We start from the raw sequence: 22,647 nt of genomic DNA on the forward strand, positions 1-22,647 counted from the left end.
TTCCTAAATTTTCTTAGTTTGTGGAGCTTGAAATTTTCAAAATTTTTCTAAAGGGCAAATTGGTAATTTGACCTCATAGTTAATTAGTACTAGTCGATACGAGTCCGTAGTATTTTTCGGGGTATTTTTCTGAGTCCCGAGCTATTTTTAATTAATTTTTGAAGTTGGGGAATATAGGAAAAAGAAAATAAAGTAGGAAATCACCAGATTGCGCCACGTGGCACGATCTGAAGCGTCCATCGCTGCATGACAGCAAGATCTGATGGCTGCATGTGCAGCCAAGTGTTAGTGCACATGCCACGTGTCACTTCCTCATTGGCCCATTTTGTGACGGTTGACTTGAGTCAACCCAGTCAACTCGGATGAGTCAACCGAGTTAACTCACTCTCTCCCCCTATAAATAGTGCCGCACATCCCAGCTGATCCCTCACCAATTCAGCCGCACGCTTCCCAAGAGAGAGCTTCTCTCTCCTCTCTCCTCCTTTCTCTCTCTTCTTCAATCTTGTTTTGAGTTTATCTTGAGTTCTGGAGCTCCGATCGACGATCCGATTTCGCCTACGCGATCGTGGCAACGAGCTCTTCAATTCTAGTAGTGTGAAGGCTATGTTTTGGTGAAGTTTTAAAAAAATCATTTCTGAGCTCCATAGGTAATTTTTTGATCCCTGTCGAATTTCTGCTAAAATTTTGTTAAATTAATCTCTTGTTAATTAGGCTATTTTAATCTTATTACTTAGCAAGTCTAGTAGTACCGAGACTCTGCCCGTGGGAAGTCTTCAACAGGTATACCCTTAACCCAGCTTATTTAATCTGCAGTTATTTAAGTTGTGGTTATAGACGGAACGCCGTTTAACTGTTGTTATCAAATGAACTTAATAAATATTGAGGCCATATCAGTGGTAACCAAATAACGTGATGACTAAGGTCAGTCCATGAGCATACAGGCGTTGGGTACTGAGCCAGAGCTCCCTCAGTTTCCCCATGCACTGACCTGGTCACGTTGTAGGTTCATATCTGATCAACCTCCTCGACAATAAAAATAGATATAGAAACCACACGTTCTGACATGACTGTTTGCCTCGGGGTGCAAGGTCATATCGGATTAAGAATTCAGAGAAGCCTAGCAGTTACGCTAGTGCCAAACCTCTGAATTATACTTGGTCTTAACAGACAAGGTCATCGATTTACGTGAAGACCGTTTTTAACACCAGTTGTTGTCAAACTAGGAACTCCAGTTACCTAAAGGAGATCGTTGCGACGTGGCAAATTGTGATTTGTACTCGAAAACAGGCAAAAGCTTTGGACGCTAGGTAGGGGGACAACACACTCTGACTAGTGGATTTCCTGCATGTACTATATAATAAATACTGTGTGATAAAGATGCATGTTTTTGATTGGCATATCTGCTTGGTTTTATGATGATGAGAATGATGACTGTTATGCATATTCTCGTGAGATTGTTATTGTGTTTGACTTGAGAGTGAAAGGTCCCTTACGGTAGACCCTGGGTTTCGATCCCCAAAACCTCATGAGGGGTTGTACGGACGGACTGGTCGATTGTCCTTCTTGGGAGGCCAGTCTAGGCGGTACAACCATGAAATGGCCACTTTCGCTACCCTGTCCCAGTCAAATGACTGCAGGACTTTGTTATGTTTTTGTGAGAGGGTAGTTAGCCCTAACGGCTGGTCAACAGGTATGATTCTGAACTTGGGCCCGGAAAACTGTATTTTGAAAATTGTATGAGCATGCTACTCGTCTTACAAAGCTTGACAACTGGTTTGTGTTGTGCATTTGATTTTAAATTATCTCAAACTATTTTTCAAACCTAGCAGGGAGTTCCCTGAGGGGGAGCAATGAACGTATGTGATGCTCACCCCTACATTGTTGTTTTTCTCCCTCTCAGGTGCTGCGCGTGTGGACTTTGACGGCCTCGATTGAGGGGTGGTGGTGCGGTCTCGAGCTTGTCAACTCATGTGTTCCTGTTTAGTCAGTATATTTTCCTTAGGCAGGTCCTTGGTGTCCTTTTACTATCTTTATATACCCTTGGTCATATCTTGTATATACACTGAGTCCTTGGGTTGTCTACTTTTAAACTATTGAGTCTATATGAACAGTTTCTTTGAAGTTACTCTAAACAATAGTAGCTCCGAGGGTTGGTTTAATTCTAAATTAACTATTTCTGAATAAATTTTCCGCTGCAAACTCAAGCACTCTGATCCAACCCATTTTTACTAAACCAAAAGGCTTAACCTATTTTGTGGATATTTGGGATTATAACACCGGGGGATTGGTTGTTGTAGTCTCTGGTATTCTCAAGATAGGTGCCTCTGTTACGTACCTGGGTTTCGGGGCGTGACATGGCCAGTGGAGGGAGATCACATGATCCAGCTTGGGATCATGCCAATCCACTACCGGGTAGCAAACAAAGTTCAATATACAAATATTGTGGCCTTGTAATGAAGGGTGCTGGAGTGACACGACTGAAATACCACCTTAGTGGTTTGGATCCTGGAAACAATGTGCAACGATGCAATAGTGTCCCACCAGAAGTGAAACAATTTATCATTGCAGGGATGCAACACAAACAACACCAAAAGAGCAAAAAAATACAAAGGATGGAGGAGCTTCAGGAAGAGCTTCGAGGACAAGGTCAGATTGAGCTGAGTGATGATGATGAGGATCATAATGATGATATGGGGCCTCAAGAGCGAAGAGAATTTCGAGCTGCACTTCGAGTCTCTAGAGCAGCAAAATGGCAGAGGGAACACTTACATAAAGTCCCAAATAGGGGACAAGGGTATGGGTCTAGTAGTGATGCACAGATGCAAAGAGGATCAAGCATGAGGGAATCACGACCAACACCTCCAGTAGCACCAAGCTTGTACAAGGCAGCTCAAGCACGCTAAAAGAGTGTTTAAAATCTCTTTTCCGGAGGGTCAATCAAAGATGGGATGCAATGCTTGACCAGCAAGTTCTTCATATATGAAATGTTCGTCCTTCAAAAGCAACATCTCATCATTTCAAAAATTTGGTGATAAGATGTCAACAGGCAGGAGTAGGAGTGGAACCTCCAACACCCTATCAGATACACACCGAATTTTTGGACCAGGAGTTTCAAGAAATGCAAGAGCATGTTAACAAATTGAAGACCGATTGGGCAACTTATGGTTGCACAATCATGTGCGATGGTTGGACAGGTCCAACCAAACTGTCTATCATAAACTTCATGGCCTACTCAAAAGGGAAGTCGGTATTCCTTAAGTCCGTTGATTCTTCAGATTGCATAAAGGATCATAAATATATTTATGGGCTACTGAAGGATGTAATCACAGAGATTGGAGAGGAGAATGTTGTTCAAGTTGTGACCGACAATGGTTCCGCATTTGTCAAAACAGGTAAGAAGTTAATGCACAAATACAATGTGTACTGGACGTCGTGTGCAGCACATTGCATTGATCTAATGTTTGAAGAGATGAGGAAGAAAGAGGAGGTTGCTAATGTGATTAAAAAAGCCAGAATGATCAAGAATTATATTTACAACCATAACTTGTTGTTGGCAAAGATGCGAGAGATCACGAAGGGAGATATGGTTCGTCCTGGTGCCACCCGATTTGCTACAAACTATATTGCATTGGATAATTTGTATGGTAAGATGATGGGGCTAAATCAATTGTTCACCAGTGATGATTGGAGTCGTAGCAATTTCCGGCGTTCAGATGCAGGCATCATGGTTGAAAATATAGTTCTTGATCACTCTTTTTGGCAATAGGTGCATAAGGTGTGCGGTCTGTTTAAACCTCTCTACGTAGTTTTACGTATTGTAGACACAGAAGTTTATCCTACAATGAGATTAATTTATGAGTTGATGCGTGTCGTGAAGGAAAAGCTAGAAAAAAAATAGGGTGCACGGTGGGTGATAAAAATCATCAACGATTGATGGTTTAAAACGTTACAACACGATTTGCATGCAGCAGGTAACCCAATAATTTATTTGTTATTTTGGTTCCGCATTTTTTTTAATTGATTTAGCTTTCAATTAATGTACTAAATTACTAATTATGTATTTCTATATTTACTTGATGTATGATTGCAGCCTATTATATGAATCCTCGCTATCAATATGGATCTAGCATTAGAGATGATGGTGAACTTATTCGGGCTGTGCACAATGTATTCTTCAAATTGGATCCCTATTCTCCAGAAGTTGGCCAATTTGGGAATGAGGTAAAAATAATTTGCCATAAGGTCTATAAGAATCCTTACGAAAAATATTAATACTTTATAGAATTTGATTGTCTTAAATTATATATTTGATTGATATTGTATAATTTGTATTGTATTTGTATCTAGTTAACATATTTTAAAGATGCCCGGAAAATGTTCGGAGAGCGAGCAGCAAAGGACGCTAGATCACGAATGTCTCCTAGTGAGTATACATCGTACTTGTATAAGTTAGAGTAACTTAATTATTTATTTTTATAGTTACACTTACACAAATGAGGATTCCTAGTCGTACGAGGAAACATCAAGCCCATAACCATCATTGTCAAGCAAGAAATGAGAAATCATGATTGGAACAAGAATTCCTGATTGAACTAGGAAACCTAACCCTACTAGAGAAAAGAGTCCTAATGATACTAAGAGACCCCAGGGGCAATATGGTCATTACGAGAAGTCGAAATGGATAAGGAATCTTTCATTTACAAGAAATCCTAGTTGCACTAGGAAATGTTGGTCAAAGTCAACTCTTCAAGGTCAAGGTTCTAGAAGCTTTTAGAAGGTGGTGGACATCCATGGAAATGAATGAAGGGAAGAAATGAATTCAAATTCAAATGGAAATGAGGGGCAAAATGGGAAGTCAAAGTCAATGGTCAATGGTCAACTATGGCAAGTCAAGAAGTCAAATGGGTCATGGGACTATGGGATGCCGAAGTCAGATGGGCCATGCATGCATGCATGCGCCTAACCCTAGCAGCCCAAGCCCAATGAGCATGGTCCAAGGTGGCAACCCATGCATCCATATGCATGCCATGCAAGCCATTTCAGCCCAAGATGCAAGCCCACATTGTGCAAGCCCAATACGCCAAGACCAGCAGCCCAAGCTAGCAGCCCATGCACAAGGAAGAGGAAACCCTAACTGGCCCTTGCGTGTGTCACTTAAGCCCAAAAAGGCCTTGCCTTTGCCGCAAGCCCAAGAGCACCTAACCCTAGCTGCTGCCGCAAGTAACCTAGCCTTGGCTCACAAGGATTTCTCCTCTATAAATATATCATATACCTTCAGAACTCAAGACCGCTCCTCCTAGTTATTTTTCAGTTTTCATTATTTTTAGTTTTCAGAAAGTTAGAGAGAGAGAGCCGAAATTCAGAGAGAGAAAGAGAGAGAGAGAGAGAGAGAGTGACGTGACAAGAAAGAGAGAAAAGGAATCAGCCCTTGCCGCAAGCCCTAGCTCACCTTGCCGTGGGTTCCTCCAGCTTGCTAGGTGCTTCCTTCTTCTTCTCTTCTTGCCGCAGCCACCATTGTGATGTATCTCTTGATTTTTGTTTTTTTTTTTTTCATCTAGAATTTTGTTTTTAATATTAGTGTGTGTTTCTGAATTTTATATCAATATAAATTGGGATTTTGTTATTTGTTTCTGTTTTATTTTATTTAATTCAATTATGTAGGTGTATTTATTCTATCTTGCATGTTAGTTGTAGGTTGATTATTGGATTTGCATGCTTTAACAAATCGTTTATCCATCTCTTGATCGATTAGTTTGATGTTTACGTGTGTTAAATTTTCATTATCTATTTGAACCCGTCACTAGTTGTTTGCATCTTTTGACTGGCCACCTTAGGGTAATTGCATATAGTTTATTTGTTAGGTTTAGCTGTGAAATAGTCAAAGACACTAAATCACAAGTAACAAGGGAATAAGGGATTATTCTTGGTAATGGGGTTGGACGACCTTTATAAGGAAATAGTCAAAGCTTATATGTTGTGCATGTTTGACGTTCTCACGGATCTTAATGACTCTTACATGGGTAACACCTGCCTTAGCTTAGCACTAGGGAACATGTAAGTTAACTGATTAAGGAAGACCTAAGAAGCTCTTAGTTTATGCCTTAGGAGAACAATTGCGAGAAAGTAACTAGCCAAACCTTTTTAGCAGTCAAACTTTAATATATTGTGTTTGAATTAATTGTCATTAGCCTTGGATGGTTATTGCATGTTTATCTAATTTGAAGCTGAAAACTTAACATTGCAAGATAAAATAAAGGGTGTATGCGTGTGGTGAAGTGTGCGTGTGTTTTCATCTCTTTAAACCCTCCCATTTAGTTATTCTTGTGATTATTTGAACTGATTTGTTGTTTATTAACCATTCCCTGTGGGATCGACCTCGTGCTTGTACGCTTTGCTACTGATGCGATTCGTGCACTTGCGAGTATACTTGGAATGAAATAGATGTTTATTTTGTTCTAAGAAAACATTCAACAGCACGCCAGGAAGGTATCAATGTGGACAAAGTTCTAAATGAGAAGGCGAGCCCTACTAAAAGTTTTGATGAACTTATGCAACCAAGGTCGACACATCGTAATGAGCCAGTTCCCACTAATCATTCTCGATCAGGCAACTCTGACACAAGATCGGGCACTCCTACTAACAGTAGAGGTAGAGGTAGTGGTGGTGGTGGAAATGAAGATTGCACTGGACATTTTCAAGAGTATATGAGCCCATTTTCTGTCGAAGCAAACTACACACATGTAACACAAGATGAGGATCATGGGAGTAGACGTGCCGGACCAGGAATTGGTGCCATAGGAAAAGGCTATAGTCGCAGACAAAGAGGTCATGAGAGTTTGGCACAAGAAGAAGATGATTCATTATCCACCACTTTTGGCTTTATGGGGGTAGGAAGTGACAATTACAATTATGGGCAAAACTCTCCAATATTCTACCCACCACATCTGCCTTATTCAGTTGAATCTGATAGTAACTCATTGGCACAACAAGAGACAAACTCTTCAAATTAGTATGTTTAAAGGCAAATTCAACCACAACATGTTCCTGATCCATATGGTTGGCATGTTAGCAATTACATGTAAAATTATGCTGGAGAAGTTTCTTGGGGTGATTATTTTTCGCATTACACTTAATCTGGACATGATGATACTGAAGACAACAAAAATTTTGAACCTCCTAGAAACTCTATGTGGTACTGATTACTTTTGTAATTTATGTGGCAATATTGTAGTAAAAATAAAATTGAGGTGTTATTGAAGTAATTATTAATTAGTGAAGCATTTTTTTAACAGTATTTGTCTTCAGCGCGCATTATATTCATCATATATCACATGAAACCTACCATATAATTTGGTTTCTTCAATGTTTTTTTATCAATGTAGTAGATAATACGTTAAATAAACTTATGGTAAAGTTTCATTCAAAATTTCCGTAGTTTCCGTCAAATTTTTGTCGAAATTTAAAAATCATCGAAATTTCCTCGAAACTCGAAATTTTATTCCTTAGATCTACTATAATGAAATAATATGGTAGAGATTAAAAGTAAAGAAAAAAAAGACCTAAATAAGAGGAAAGGATATAAATGGGTTAATTTTACTATATTGCCTTCGTTTGCTCCCAATTTCAATTTAATACTCCATATTTAAAAGTGAGCAATGTCAGGCCAATGTGTATGTTTAGTTGCAATGTTACACCTCAGTCAGCCAATCAGTCAATTTAGATATCATTTGCTGATGTGGCATAAGCGGATCCCAACTTTTTGATTAAGTGGATGCCAAATTTGCGCCACATGGAAAAAGCTTGATCTTTACTGACCCAACACACTTGGGACATGTTCACTCCTTTTTTCAGCAAGTGACGTGGTGGTGCAAAACGAGTACGATCCAAATAGTCATTCTTTTAGAATGTGGATATATGATGGATTACCAGCGTGCCCCCTTTAGTGACCTCTTGGAGGGCGTCAAGGAAATGATGATGGTGTTGATGGTTGGTGGATGTACGTATGAATTTTGCTCACATTTTTGACTACTTGATTAGGAAGACTGAGACAGCCAAATAAGGAATCAATGTTGTTGGCCTAAGGTATTTTTTCTCCTTCGATCTTCAAAGAACTTTCCCCAACTCCATTATATGATAATGATATGGGTCTATGTGTGAAGGTTTGTGTGTATGCCACTCTTGTTATTGAGGTAGGAGTGATCTTCTCCGATGTGTAGATGGATAAATCTTGCCAAATCTTGTCAAATCTTGGGCAACAACAATATCTCTCACAAAGGATGAAGAAGGTAAGAAAAAAATCAAATTGAACAAAACACCAAAATATTATGTAATAAACATGAAAGTACAATGAACAATTTGACAAAAGGAAGGAAAAATACAACCTCCTAAGAGTGGCAGTTGACAAGGATGTCTAAAACAAGATGGTGGGTCATCTCGAGTTTTTACAACGACTTCGAACTCGTAATCCATAGGTTATTGTGGTTTTTTGAACTTCGGAGAGCCCAGAATCTACGCTAAAGCTATCATCTAAGACTACAAGTTACTACCTACCATGAAATTTCAACTAAGATACATAATGACAAACTTGGTTTGAATAGGGCTAGGGGCCGGGTGATTTGGTGGTCGGAGGACCCATTTTTCTTTGGTGGAGGGGGTATTCATATTAAATTACTCTATTGTCGTGCTTAACCACAGTCTCTAATCTTTTCCCTAAAATCTAAGTTGAATGATTACCTATGATTGATTGATCAGGGTTGGTGTGATTGGCCGATCAGGCACGATTCTTGACTCAATACCTACACTGTATGCTCAATGTCGGAATCATAAACTGATGTATATTCCTCTTCACCTTCTTCGAATATTGCACGTTTGCTGCTTAAGTGTTGCAAATCGTGGCTTTTGGGAGCGATGGTGTTGTCGATGTCACTAGACAAATCTCGATAATCAGCTTTTGTAAGAGGTGAGCGATGGTCCGCTTAATAGAGGTACATAGGAAACTTTCAAGATGGACAACAGTGATGCGAGATATATGACCTTGTAGTTCAATAAGTGTTAGTCTTATTGGGACTGATAGTGTTGACAAGAGAGTCCGACGAGTCAATGGTGTAACGACGAAGATGAAATACTACAAGGGCTCTTTTTTATTTTTTCTTTTCAAGTTCTCTCTTTTTCTTGTTTTCTTTTTTGTCCAATAGAATTGTGAACTGAGAGCCACGTTTCTTTTCCTTTTTGGCTAATTTTTCTTATGTTATTTCCATATAAGAGATGACTTTTGTAAATATTAAAGGCAAAAGTGGTTTTCTAGATAAAGAAAAAACACAACAATATTGCTGATGCTGTGAACTTTCCTGATGTAAGTGTCAAAAGACTCAAAACGATAGATATATATTAGTGGTAACCAACAAGAAGAATGACAGCTGGTGGATGAGTTTTGTGGTTGGATTTAGAGGTGTGGCTAATCTTTGTAAGAATGAAGGATTTAATCATATTATGGTTGATCATTTGGGTTTTTTTGTTATTTGTTTAATTTTTTTGTTAGATTCGAATTTCTCACCTAAAAGAAATTTATCGGGAAAGCAGGGTAACTAATGGTAGCCTTTGAACTCTGTGCTCTAAAAAAAGGGGTTGTGTACCTATAAAAGGTACTCTATATATAGTTATAAAAATGATTGCATACCTCAATCTAGAATATGATTGCTTATTTTATATTTGGCTCAGCCTTGGAGCTTTCATGATCCTTATGGTGAGTTAGTAAGTGTGTTTGTGCCCATTGTTGGGAAGTGATGGTACTCTTTGTTAGTTCTAAGTATTTAGAAATTGACTTAATTATCATTGCCAAAAACATTGTAATCATTCAATCATTATCATATTTAAGAAGCTTTAGAAATTCTATTTTCTTAAGGGTTTGGTTTTTGGGTTGAAGATATCAAGATGAAGATCAAGACCTCATGGCCCAAGGTAAAATGCATTTCATGCAATGCACTTCATGCATTGTATCTTGTTTGAGCCCATAAGTTTGTGTGTATTATCATTTGGACTTTTCATATGATTAATAGTTTCAGCTCATTACATGTGTTAACTGACGTTGAAGTTGGACCAGTCATACAATACTATATCTGTAAGCCCAGCTCTTTTTTAATAAGTCATGTGACGTGCACATGTTTTTAATACATCTCACATCTCACATGCACTATTCATCATCCTTTTCACACACTCACGCACACAGTTGGAAACACTCTCTCAGCTAAAATTCTTTTTGCCCAATATTCTCTTTTCAGTCACATCATCATTCTCATTCATATCACTTCATGGCATAATTCTTGGATATTCCTTTTGCTAGCCTTGTCTTCTAGCTAAACCAAATAAGAATCCTACAAGTGTCCAAATTAGGTGGATTGGTTTTGATAAAAATATGGGTACGGCACACTCTTCTCTCTTACCTCTTTCATTTATGCAATTTATGCCTTGGGCTTTTTGAGAGAGAGTGTGCTTGTTATACCAGTGAGAAAAATTATTTTTCTTATGAAAAATTGATTTCTAAAATCTGGGTTTGTTTTCTAAAATCTGAGTGTGCATTGTGTGTTCTTCATCTTCATCTTCATCAAACACTCATATAGATTTTAGATTTTAGATTCTCCATCGACTTGTTTAAGTTTTGTAACTTGAGGGAGCTGATTTTTAAAGAATTCATACTTGCATCTCATAGCATTATCATTGGATCCTATGTGCTTAGTTGCTGTTGGTGTCGTGCATTGAAGAGCTCGAGGTGGAGCTGCCAATAACATGAATGACTAATTGGTAGGCTCAAGATGTTTGCACAAGGATGCGCAAGTGTAAGAAGCTACCACTTAGAGTTAGGTTTAAGTGATTGAGTTTGTTTGCGTGTCTATTTCTATTGAAACTCTTGATAGTGGATTGCTTGGTCAGCCGAAAAAGATCCCCAGTTTTTTAACACTTTAGTAGTTTTTCTGGGTAAACAATTTTGTGTCTTCATCCTTGATTATTTCAATTGTGTTGCTTAATGTTAAATTGAAATCATAAACACAACAACACACACTTCACTTATGTGCATGATAACTTGAAACCAAATGACAGGTTGAAACTGATGACCATTCACATACCACTCTAGTTGTTGATAGCACTGGGATGCCTATACCGATGGATCCTTTGAGTGTCTAGGTTGTTACCTAATCCTTGTGTGTGTTTGATTAGTGTTGTATGCAAAATTTGTGAATTGGTTTCGGGTGTCAATCTAAGGATCAGACTTATGTTTGTTTGATTAGTCTCTAAGTCATCATTTAAACGAAAATTAGGGTCTTGTTACTGAGTGACATTTTGAATTAGGCTACTGTGGCACCTAATACCAAATTACACTCTTTAGAGCTCACCTTCCATTTTCATGTTGTTGGCTGATCTCCAAGATCATGCTCGCATTTGTTTCCTCAATTTTGGGTTATTCTCATGTTTTATGCAGACAGTCTTGCTTGCTTGGCAAGCTTGTTCAAAGTCAATAAGAGACTGATGAATGGTTCTACGTGGTAAGTCTTTATGCATTATGAATGGTGAAATTTAGTCTTACATACATTTTCCCCTTTCATTTTTTCGAACGTTAATCATGTTTAAATAAAAGAAACACACATCGATCAAAAAGTCACATGTAAGATCCATGGAGATCGAGAGGAATGTTCATATATCCAAAGTAAGATTTTGGGTGATGAGATCGCGTTCTATAAAAAGAAGTGTCGGACACATTTTATATCTTTATTTTACCTCTAAGTTATTCATTTTTAATCTTAGTCTTTCAATAAATTTAATATTTCTAGTGTTTTATTTCCTTATTTTTAACCTTTAAGTAATTTTTGGTTATTATTAGTTTTCTTTTTCTTTTATGTTGTTTTAACTTTTATTAAATAAAAGTGAGTTTTGAAGTTTGAGTTTTTATTGTGTGAGTGTAATTAAAATAATTAAATTGGGTGAAAACCCATCACATTTTCATGAAGGATTTAAGTTTGATCTAATCACCATTGATGCATGTCATGACCTATACAATCATTCTAAATTCTTTATTAATTGAAATTGTTAGGTAGCCACTTACATAGTGGAACGCAGTATAATTCTCATGGGACCAGAGTAATCAGCGATTGCACTTTCAATGATGAGTGATCGGCATCATTTGGCGAGGGCTCGGTAGCCATGGTCTCTCTGACACGTAAACTCCACCCCTCCAACACGCGCGCTCCACTTCGTTCTATGATTGGCCTGCGCAATAAACAATAAATTTCACCAAACTTCCAGCACTTCACCAACTCGATCACTGCACCAAGCCTAACTTCTGGTTTGTTTAATTATCATGCAGCTGCACTGCTGCATCCTTGCCACTTCTGTATTTGTTTATTCCATCAGCTGCTGCATCCTCGCCCAGACTCAACATCTATAAATAGCAACCTTCACAACATTCAAACTCACCAATTCACACAAGCTTTGAGCTCTCATAGACTCTTTGTCTTGAGTTGTTGCCTCCCCCTCTTAATTCTCTATTTAAATTTATGTTATTTTCGTTTATGTAATTTATATTTATGTTATAATTATGTGGTAATTTTCTATTTATGTTGTAATCTTTATACTCTATTATTATTAATTGTGTTGTACTTATATTTTTATTCTCTTAATTATTATAATTATGTTGTATTTATGTTGTTATTATCTTGTTATTATTATGTGTAACTAAACTCTATAACTAGGATTTCAATAAGATTTCATGTCTTTGAATTAATAATATCCTTATCGATTAATTCTAATTTCTAGTTTTATCCACTTGTGCATAATTAAATATCTATACTTGTTTTAATACTTGATCAATATTGGAATATGTATATTTATTGCCTTGTTTAAAGTCTACATAAACATCATATGATTTTTAAACCGATTAGTGGATAAATGAGTAGTCTTTGAAGACAAACATCATGTTTAAACTCTACTTGGTTCTTTATTGTTCTTCTGTACTTAATGGGTTCAGAATTGTGCTTTAAACTAAACATCATAGCTAAATTGTCATTCATGAATACTTGATTAAAACCAAACATCATATGGATAATCATATTTGGAGAACGAACTCTAGAAATTGAATTAATTAATTTGGATATTTATTTAACTTGAGACATGAAATTAGATTGTAATGGTGAAATTGAAACCCTAGTGTTTTTTATTATTGTTTCTATCATTGTTTAAATATTTTACTCTCATCTCATTGTTCAAATTTGCTTGTCAACAAATATTTGTTCGTCAATATGTTTACTTTTCGCTTAATTTAATTTGTTACGTTCTGTTCCTATCACAAACTCAAAATCAACCTTTTTTACTTTCTGTTTTTAATTAAGTGTTTATTAAAGTTTAAGTAATAGTAATTTTTGTCCTTAAACAATTCTCTGTGGGTACGGACTCGCACTTGCATTAGCTTTACTACAATTGATTCATGCACTTGCGAGTAATTGATCTTCATATTAATATACAACAAGACGAACACGTATTTGCTAGGAGAACTATGGTCTGGAAAAGTATTTGTCCATACCTTTTATTCAATCACTTTTTCTATTTTGTCTTCTTCCAATCCAAGGTGCCTCATCCACTTTCTCAAGTTTACTCATGGGCCTCACTCTCAAGCCACCTTCTTCTACAAGTCTTAAATTTTTTTTTTTTCGGTAACTCCTAGCCATTTCCCAAGGGTTTAAATTTCGAAGTTTTCGGCGAAATTTCGCCGAAAATTTCGTTTTTTAGGGGTTCCGAAATTTTAACACGGATTCGACTAAATTTCGAAAAATTTCGGCGAAATATTCGAAATTTCGCCGAAATTTCGCCGAAATTTCGCTCGAAATTTTCGAATGCCCCAACAGCAATTTTTTTGAATTTGAGCGAAATTTCGTCGAAATTTCGCTCAAATTTCGTCGAAATTTAGCGAAATTTCGACGAAATTTCGCTCAAATTCCCAGCCTAACACTGTAACAGACAGACAAGACATGAAGACAGTAACCCGAGCTCAAAATCTCAAATACCCAGTCTAACCCTCGCTCAAATACCCAGCCTAACCCTAAGTCCCTCACTGCCTCACATTCTCACAAATCAGTGAAATCACAAATTCACAATCTCACATTCTCACCTGCACAGTGTCGGCGCACACCTTCGATCTCAAACCAGATCTGCTGCATCCTCCGTCTTCTCGGCTCTCTCTCTCGCCTCTCTCTCTTCTCTCTCTCTCGCCTCTCTCCTCCGTCGTCTCGGGTTGCAGCGGCGTCGTCTCGGGCTCTCTGGTTGCAGCGGCGTCGTCTCGGGCTCTCTGGTTGCAGCGGCGTCGTCTCGGGCTCTCGGCTTGCAGCGGCGTCGTCTCGGGCTCTCGGCTTGCAGCGCCGTTCTCGACTTATCCGGCCCCCTCGAAGCCTCCGGCCACCTCGAAGCCCCGGCGTTTCTCGAAGCTTAGCCCCCCTGAAATTTCTGAAATCAGTTTGTGGGCTTGTGTGAAGTCTCTGTCTTTGATAGCTTTGTGTGAAGTTGTGAACTGCAAGTGTTGAAGTGTGTGAGTATTTGATTTCAGTATTTGTCTATTTGAGATTTTGAGTAATAGACAATTAGACATTAGTACATTACGTCATTACTACATTAAATTGAATAATTGATTAATTGATCTATATGATTTATGATTATATGATTTATATAATTATATCTGAGAGTATATATGATGTATATCTAAATTGATCTGATATATGATGTATATCTAAATTGATCTGAGTATATCTAAGTATATCATTTACTGATTTACCCACTTTTAAATATTATCTAACATCAATTGATCAATATCATGTTTTGGGTTTATATGTAAATTATATTGATCTTGGATTGATTTATATAAGATAAATTATATTGATCTTGGGTTGATTTATATAGATTTGGAATTAATTGTATAATTTTGGGTTGATTTTGATTTGTATAATTATATGATTTTGGGTTAATTTTGAATCTTTAATCGTATAATTTTGAAATTGATTGTATAATTTTAGGTTGATTTTGATTTGTATGATTTGTGTAATTTGTATGATATATAAATATTGATATGAAATTACAAATTAGTAATATGGAAATATGGAATTGCCAATTGGTAATATGAATATGATATGAAATTACTAATTAGTAATAAGTTAATAACTGATATGATATTAATTTCTTGGTGATATACTGATATGATATTAACATGGAATTTAATTGTTATTGTTATTGTGTTACTGTGTATGTCTCTTTGTTATTAGGAATTTAGGATTCAATGGCCAGTGGAGGGAGATCACGTGATCCAGCTTGGGATCATGCCGATCCATTACCAGGTAGCAGACAAGGTTCAGTATGCAAATATTGTGGCCTTGTAATGAAGGGTGCTGGAGTGACACGATTAAAATACCACCTTAGTGGTTTGGATCCTGGACACAATGTGCAACGATGCAATAGTGTCCCACCAGAAGTGAGACAATTCATCATTGCAGGGATGCAACACAAACAACACCAAAAAAGCAAAAAAATACAAAGGATGGAAGAGATCAGAGAAGAGCTTCGAGGACAAAGTCAGATTGAGCTGAGTGATGATGAAGATGATGATGATGAAGATCATAATGATGATATGGGGCCTCAAGAGCGAAGAGAATTTCGATCTGCACTTCGAGCCTCTAGAGCAGCAGAATGGGAGAGAGAACACTCACATAAAGTCCCAAATAGGGGACAAGGTTCTGGGTCTAGTAGTGGTGCACAGATGCAAAGAGCATCAAGCATGAGGGAATCACGAGATTCACGACCAACACCTCCAGTGGCACCAAGCTTGTACAAGGCAGCTCAAGCACGCCAAAAGAGTGTTAAAAATCTCTTTTCTGGAGGGTCAATCAAAGATGGGATGCAACGCTTGATCAGCAAGTTCTTCATATATGAAAATGTTCCTCCTTCAAAAGCAGCATCTCATCATTTCAAAAATTTGGTGATAGGATGTCAACAGGCAGGAGTAGGAGTGGAACCTCCAACACCCTATCAGATACGCACCGGATTTTTGGACCAGGAGTTTCAAGAAATGCAAGAGCATGTTAACAAATTGAAGACTGATTGGGCAACTTATGGTTGCACAATCATGTGCGATGGTTGGACAGGTCCAACCAAACTGTCTATCATTAACTTCATGGCCTACTCAAGAGGGAAGTCGGTATTCCTTAAGTCCGTTGATTCTTCAGATTGCATAAAGGATCATAAATATATTTATGGGCTACTGAAGGATGTAATCACGGAGGTTGGAGAGGAGAATGTTGTTCAAGTTGTGACCGACAATGGTTCCGCATTTGTCAAAGCAGGTAAGAAGTTAATGAACAAATACAATGTGTACTGGACGTCGTGTGCAGCACATTGCATTGATCTAATGTTTGAAGAGATGGGGAAGAAAGAGCAGGTTGCTAATGTGATTAAAAAAGCCAGAATGATCACGAATTATATTTACAACCATAACTGGTTGTTGGCAAAGATGCGAGAGATCACGAAGGGAGATATTGTTCGTCCTGGTGCCACCCGATTTGCTACAAACTATATTGCATTGGATAGTTTGTATGGTAAGATGATGGGGCTGAAGCAATTGTTCACCAGTGATGATTGGGGTCGTAGCAATTTCCGGCGTTCAGATGCAGGCATCACCGTTGAAAATATAGTTCTTGATCACTCTTTTTGGCAACAGGTGCATAAGGTGTGCGGTCTGTTTGAACCTCTCTACGTAGTTTTACGTATTGTGGACACAGAAGTGTATCCTACAATGGGATCCATTTATGAGTTAATGCGTGTCGTGAAGGAAGAACTAGAAAAAAAACAGGGTGCACGGTGGGTAATAAAAATCATCAATGATCGATGGTTTAAAACGTTACAACACGATTTGCACGCAGCAGGTAACCCAATAATTTATTTGTTATTTTGGTTCCGCATTTTTTTAATTGATTTAGCTTTCAATTAATGAACTAAATTACTAATTATATATTTCTATATTTACTTGATGCATGATTGCAGCCTATTATTTGAATCCTCGCTATCAGTATAGACCTGGCGTTGGAGATGATGGTGAACTTATTCGGGCTGTGCACAACGTATTCTCCAAATTGGATCCCGATTCACCACAAGTTGGCCAATTTGGAAATGAGGTAAAAATAATTTGCCATAAGGCCCATAAGAATCCTTACGAAAAATATTAATACTTTATAGAATTTGATTGTCTTAAATTATATATTTGATTGATATTGTATAATTTGTATTGTATTTGTATCTAGTTAACTTATTTTAAAGATGCTCGGAAAATGTTCGGAGAGCGAGCTGCAAAGGCCGCTAGATCACGAATGTCTCCTAGTGAGTATACATCTTACTTGTATTAGTTAGATTAACTTAATTATTTATTTTTATAGTTACACTTACACAAACAAATTTTTCATTTCAGGTGAATGGTGGATCATGTATGGGAGTGATGCGCCTACTGTGAGGAAGTTAGCCATCAAAGTTTTATCACAAACGGCGTCATCATCAGCTTGCGAAAGAAACTGGAGCACTTTCGCACTCATACACACCAAACAACGAAACAGGCTCTCATATAGTAGGTTAGAAAAAATGGTATATTGCTACTATAATATGAGGCTTGCACTTCGAGATAAGAAAGCAGAGGAGGATCGCGTTGATGAATATGATCCGCTGGATATATATGATGCTGCTATAGGGGATGATGATGTGGAGGAAAACCAGCTTTATCAGTGGATTAGGCCCCTCCATTTAGATGATGATGCAGGCAATCCAGACCCTGATATTGCAGCTCAAGCACGTCAGGAAGGTATCAATGTGGACAGAGTTCTAAATGAGGAGGTGAGCCCTACTACAAGTTTGAATGACCTTATGCAAACAAGGTCGACACATCGTACTGAGCCAGTTCCCACTAATCCTTCTCGATCAGGCAACTCTAGCACAAGATCGGGCACTCCTACCAACAGTGGAGGTAGAGGTAGTGGTGGTGGTAGAGGTAGTGGTGGTGGTGGTGGTGGAAATGAAGATGTCACTGGACATTCTCAAGAGTATATGAGCCCATTTTCTGTCGAAGCACACTATACACATGCAACACAAGATGAGGATCATGGGAGTAGGCGTGCCGGACCAGGAATTGGTGCCATAGGAAAAGACTATAGTCGCAGACAAAGAGGTCATGAGAGTTTGGCACAAGAAGAAGAGGATTCATTATCCACCACTTTTGGCTCTATGGGGGTAGGAAGTGACAATTACAATTATGGACAAAACCCTCCAATATTCTACCCACCACATCTGCCTTACTTGGTTGAGTCTGATAGTAACTCATTGGCACAACAAGAGACAACCTCTTCAAATGAGTATGCTTATGGGCAAATTCAACCACAACAGGTTCCTGATCCATATGGTTGGCATGTTGGCAATTACATGCAAAATTATGCTGGAGAAGTATCTTGGGATGATTATTCTTCACAGTACACCTACTCTGGACATGATGATACTGAAGACAGCGGAAATTTTGAACCTCCTAGAAACTCTATGTGGTATTGATTACTTTTGTAATTCATGTGGCAATATTATAGTAAAAATAAAATTGAGGTGTTATTGAAGTAATTATTAATTAGTGAAGCATTTTTTTAACAGTATTTGCCTCCAGCGCGCATTATATTCATCATATATCACATGAAACCTACCATATAATTTGGTTTTTTTCAATGTTTTTTATCAATGTAGTAGATAATATGTTAAATAAACATATTGTGAAGTTTCATTCAAAATTTCCGTATTTTGATAATAATTTCCATCGTTTCCGTCGAATTTTTGTCGAAATTTAAAAATCTTCGAAATTTCCGTCGAAATTTCCATCGAAATTTCCATCGAAATTTCCTCGAAGCTCGAAATTTTATTCCTTGCCATTTCCCGATATCTAAACCCATAATTGCCTCATTTTCTTCGTTCTCTTTGTTTTTCCTTAAGTATTGAGTTTATTCTCTTTATTATAAGTATGTGACCCGAAAAATCTTGATCCATTTAATGGAACTTAGAAACCCATGACATTTTAGATATTAGAAGTGACGTTAGAAAGAAATATGATATACCGAAGGATGTCATTTTGGATCCTTTGCTGCTGGATTCTGATATGTTTTCTGGTGAAGGAATATCGTAAAGTTCCTTAGTCTTTCCCCCAGTCATCTACAATGGTTGATGTTCCTATATATTATACCTTTTACTCTACAAGATCCTGAATTATTTGAACTTGCACCCAATGCAAGAACAAAACTTAATTAGTTTAGGATCCATTTGGATTTTTGTCTAGCTTTTGTGTGCACGAGGTTCATGAGGTAAATGATTATTATAAAGAATATGCAAACTGGGTAGGGTTCCCAATGAAGAAGCGATCATTAATAAGATAATTAAGATGATAAAGAGTTGAAATATGTAACTATTTAATGTGCTCAATCATGCTAATCACAAAGTATTTCAAGTAATATTCTAAAGCCACATCTAATCCTAAAAACTAATTGCAAAGCTCAAATTAGGGCATGTAAATGCTTGGATGGAAGGTGGCGAGTGAACTCCATCAAACTCGATCATAATCATGACTTATAGCTAGGAAATGTTATCGAAGTAATCGAGTAATTAATAAGTTCAAATTTCTTATTCAATGGATTTGGATAAAAAAGGTCGATTAAATAATGTGTTTCGAGTAGATGCAAGGAGTAGGATGGCGTATGAAGAATTTTATGATGCTATTACATTTAACATAACATACTTGACGAATAAGTATGACATGCCTTTTGCTCCTATATATTGTAGGTTTCAATCATTATAGACAATCAATTTTGTTGGGATGTGGATTGATTTCAAATGAAGATACCAAAACATTTATTTGGTTGTTCAAAGTATGGCTTGCGTGTATGTCTGAGCGTGCTCCAAATGGAATAATTATTGATCAAAATAAGTCATGAAAAAAGCAATTAAGATTGTCTTTTCTAATGCTAAACATCGGTGGTGCTTGTGGCATATAATAAAGAAACTTTGTGAAAAGTTAAAAAGTTACAAGCGATATGAATCCATTAAAAATGCCTTACAAAACACTGTGTATGACTCATTGACCACAAATGAGTTTGAATAATGTTGGCTAAAGATGATTGAGAAATATAAGTTACACAACAACGATTGGTTAGTTGGTCTATATAATGAGAGATTTCTTCAGGTGCCAAGTTTTATGTAAAACACTTTTTTTGGACAGGAATGTCTATAACACAATGAAATGAGAGTAATATATAGAGTATGCATGCATTATTTGATGGATATGTAAACTATAAGACTACCTTAAAATATTTTGTTGAGAATGGATTGAGAAGTAAGGTGGACAAGGATAACCATGAAGATTTTAAGTCTTTCTCCTCATGTGTCTAATGTGTGACCTATTATGACATGGAAAAGTAAGGTCAATTTGTTCACACTATTTCAACATTCAAGGAGTTCCATAATGAATTAATTGTAAAATGTATTGTGATTTAGCTTCAACTAATTAAAGTGGATGATGCAACTAATTTATCTCTCTTATATTTTTATAGTAATATCCAACAAATTTGCTAAGGTCACTATCCATGTTAGCTGTACAAAACGTGCATGCTTATTGGTGGTGGCAACAAGAAAAATGTCTTGATTGTTCTGAAGTGGCATGCCTAAAGAAGAAAACGAGGATGACAAATGAGCAATTCTGCATATGATGAATCCAATTTGTTAGTAGTCAATATCCTTTGCAAAAGAAAGAAACTAATTTATGCAATAAACGGAAATAAGGGTTCCTCACCTCCAGTTATGATAAGTTTTTCAACACAAAAAACAATATGTTTACCATAAGTGTACTTCGAGCAATCAAATGAACCTTAATGAGAGAGACAACAAACTCAAGACTCTTTATCATCATAGGTCTCGATAACCTTTTGCAAAATGTAGTCTCCAAAATAAATCTTTATGTTGGCTAGCTTTTAGCTATATTCTTGTACTCAATTAAACATGCATGAACAACAAGCAAAATAGCACAAAAGTGTACATAGGAGTAATAAGAAGAGTATAAGGGGCAAAAATGTGCTCTGCACACAAAACTTTTAGGTTTGAATCCCGATTTTATATTTTAGCTAGATTACATTAATTACAACAGTATTTGCCTCAACCAAATCATGTATGAAATGGTGGTGAATGTCAATATGTTTGGTTCTGGAATGTTGAACAAGATTCTTGGAAATGTTGATGGCACTAGTATTGTATATCGTTAAGATTTTTTGGATCGTACTTAGACATGCTCTCATTCTTGAATTCAAAGACTTGCTAAGTAGGTTTTGCCAGCAGACCCAAATCCAAAATCTAAAAATCAAAAACAAAAAAATTCTCTTCAATACGTTATGTGCTTTGAGTTGTAGAGAAAACTCACAGGAAGGATAAACTCCACATCTTGAGTTCTTAATGCTTGGTTTAAGGGTCTATTAGATTTAAGGGCTGGATCAGATCACTAATATTGTTGGCCTAAAGGACAACTAGTCCAAGATATTGAGACAACCAGTCCAAGATATTAAGTTGCAGGCCAAAATTGCCATCGATGTATCAGTGAGACTCTGTAAATTTCTCAATCTTTATTTGAATTTTATTTTGAAATTTTGAGAATTTGTTTGAGAAATAAAATATTTTGGATAATTTAAAAATTATTTTTGTTTTATTAAAAATATTCAGTCCGTAATTTATACCACCCAACTATAGGAAAAAATTTGTTGCCGCACCCAGCCATTACCCAACACACCAGCCGCACCCTAAACACAGCCTACCAATAGTTTAGGCTTCATTATTACTAGAATTTACGTCTATGCCATTAACCAAGCCCACTGCCCACAGCCCGCAACCAATCCCATAGAAACTGCAACCAAGCCCACAAATTGCCAGAAGCCCACAAACAAACCGCACCCAAGCAAGTCCACAGGACAGCTGGAAGCCCAAAACCCCCTAGCAGCCCAACCCACCTCACGAAAATATCCCACGATCTCTCCCACGAACAGTTTCAGACCCTCTCTCCCACGAACAGTTTCAGAACCCATTTCAATTTTCCATACTCCCTCCTCCAAGATTTCTCCTTCCATTAGAAATTTTTTTGGAACCGACTCCCCCCCCCCCCCCCACGAAAACAGTTTCAGAACCCATCCCCCTTCAACTTCCCCACTCCCCCCTCCAAGATTTCTCATTCCATCACTGAAAGAGTTTCAGACCCACTGCCCCCCACGAAAACAGTTTCAGAACCCATCCCCCTTCAACCTTCCCCACTTCTCCCCACCACGATTTCTCATTCCATTGCGAAATCAGTTTCAGAATCCACTCCCTCTGAACTTCCCCCAACTCCCCCCCCCACGATTTCTGATTCCATCACGAAAGCAGTTTCAGAACCCACTCCCCCCTCCGAAAACAGTTTCAGAACTCACTCACTCTTCAACTTCCGCCACTCACCCCCCACGATTTCTCATTCCGAAATCTACTCCTTCTCCTACAAACCAACACATATATTAGCTGAAGAAACCAAAATCGACAACAAACATA

General features: G+C 37.4%; 1 protein-coding gene and 1 long non-coding RNA gene across 3 annotated transcripts; both read left to right on the plus strand.

Annotated features, from left to right (window-relative positions):
• The first annotated feature begins 448 nt into the window (after nt 1–448).
• On the plus strand, nt 449–1,995 carry LOC147293101 (uncharacterized). 2 transcript variants are annotated; one of them, XR_015120814.1, is made up of 4 exons: nt 449–647; nt 735–780; nt 1,224–1,307; nt 1,901–1,995. It is a non-coding gene; the product is annotated as an uncharacterized LOC147293101 (long non-coding RNA). The 2 variants fall into 2 exon arrangements; XR_015120813.1 differs by lacking the exon at nt 1,901–1,995 and having other exon boundaries at nt 1,224–1,847.
• Nucleotides 1,996–15,307: 13,312 nt separating this feature from the next.
• Nucleotides 15,308–18,606, plus strand: LOC147293102 (uncharacterized). The gene is made up of 4 exons (XM_086231827.1): nt 15,308–16,946; nt 17,065–17,195; nt 17,322–17,397; nt 17,486–18,606. Exons 1-4 carry the CDS (start codon nt 15,308–15,310, stop codon nt 18,604–18,606), a joined length of 2,967 nt encoding a protein of 988 aa, XP_086087953.1.
• Nucleotides 18,607–22,647: the final 4,041 nt, after the last annotated feature.

This window comes from Dryas octopetala, chromosome 2, assembly GCF_963921425.1.
Source record: "Dryas octopetala chromosome 2, drDryOcto1.1, whole genome shotgun sequence".
In the NCBI taxonomy this organism is placed as follows: Eukaryota; Viridiplantae; Streptophyta; class Magnoliopsida; order Rosales; family Rosaceae; genus Dryas; species Dryas octopetala.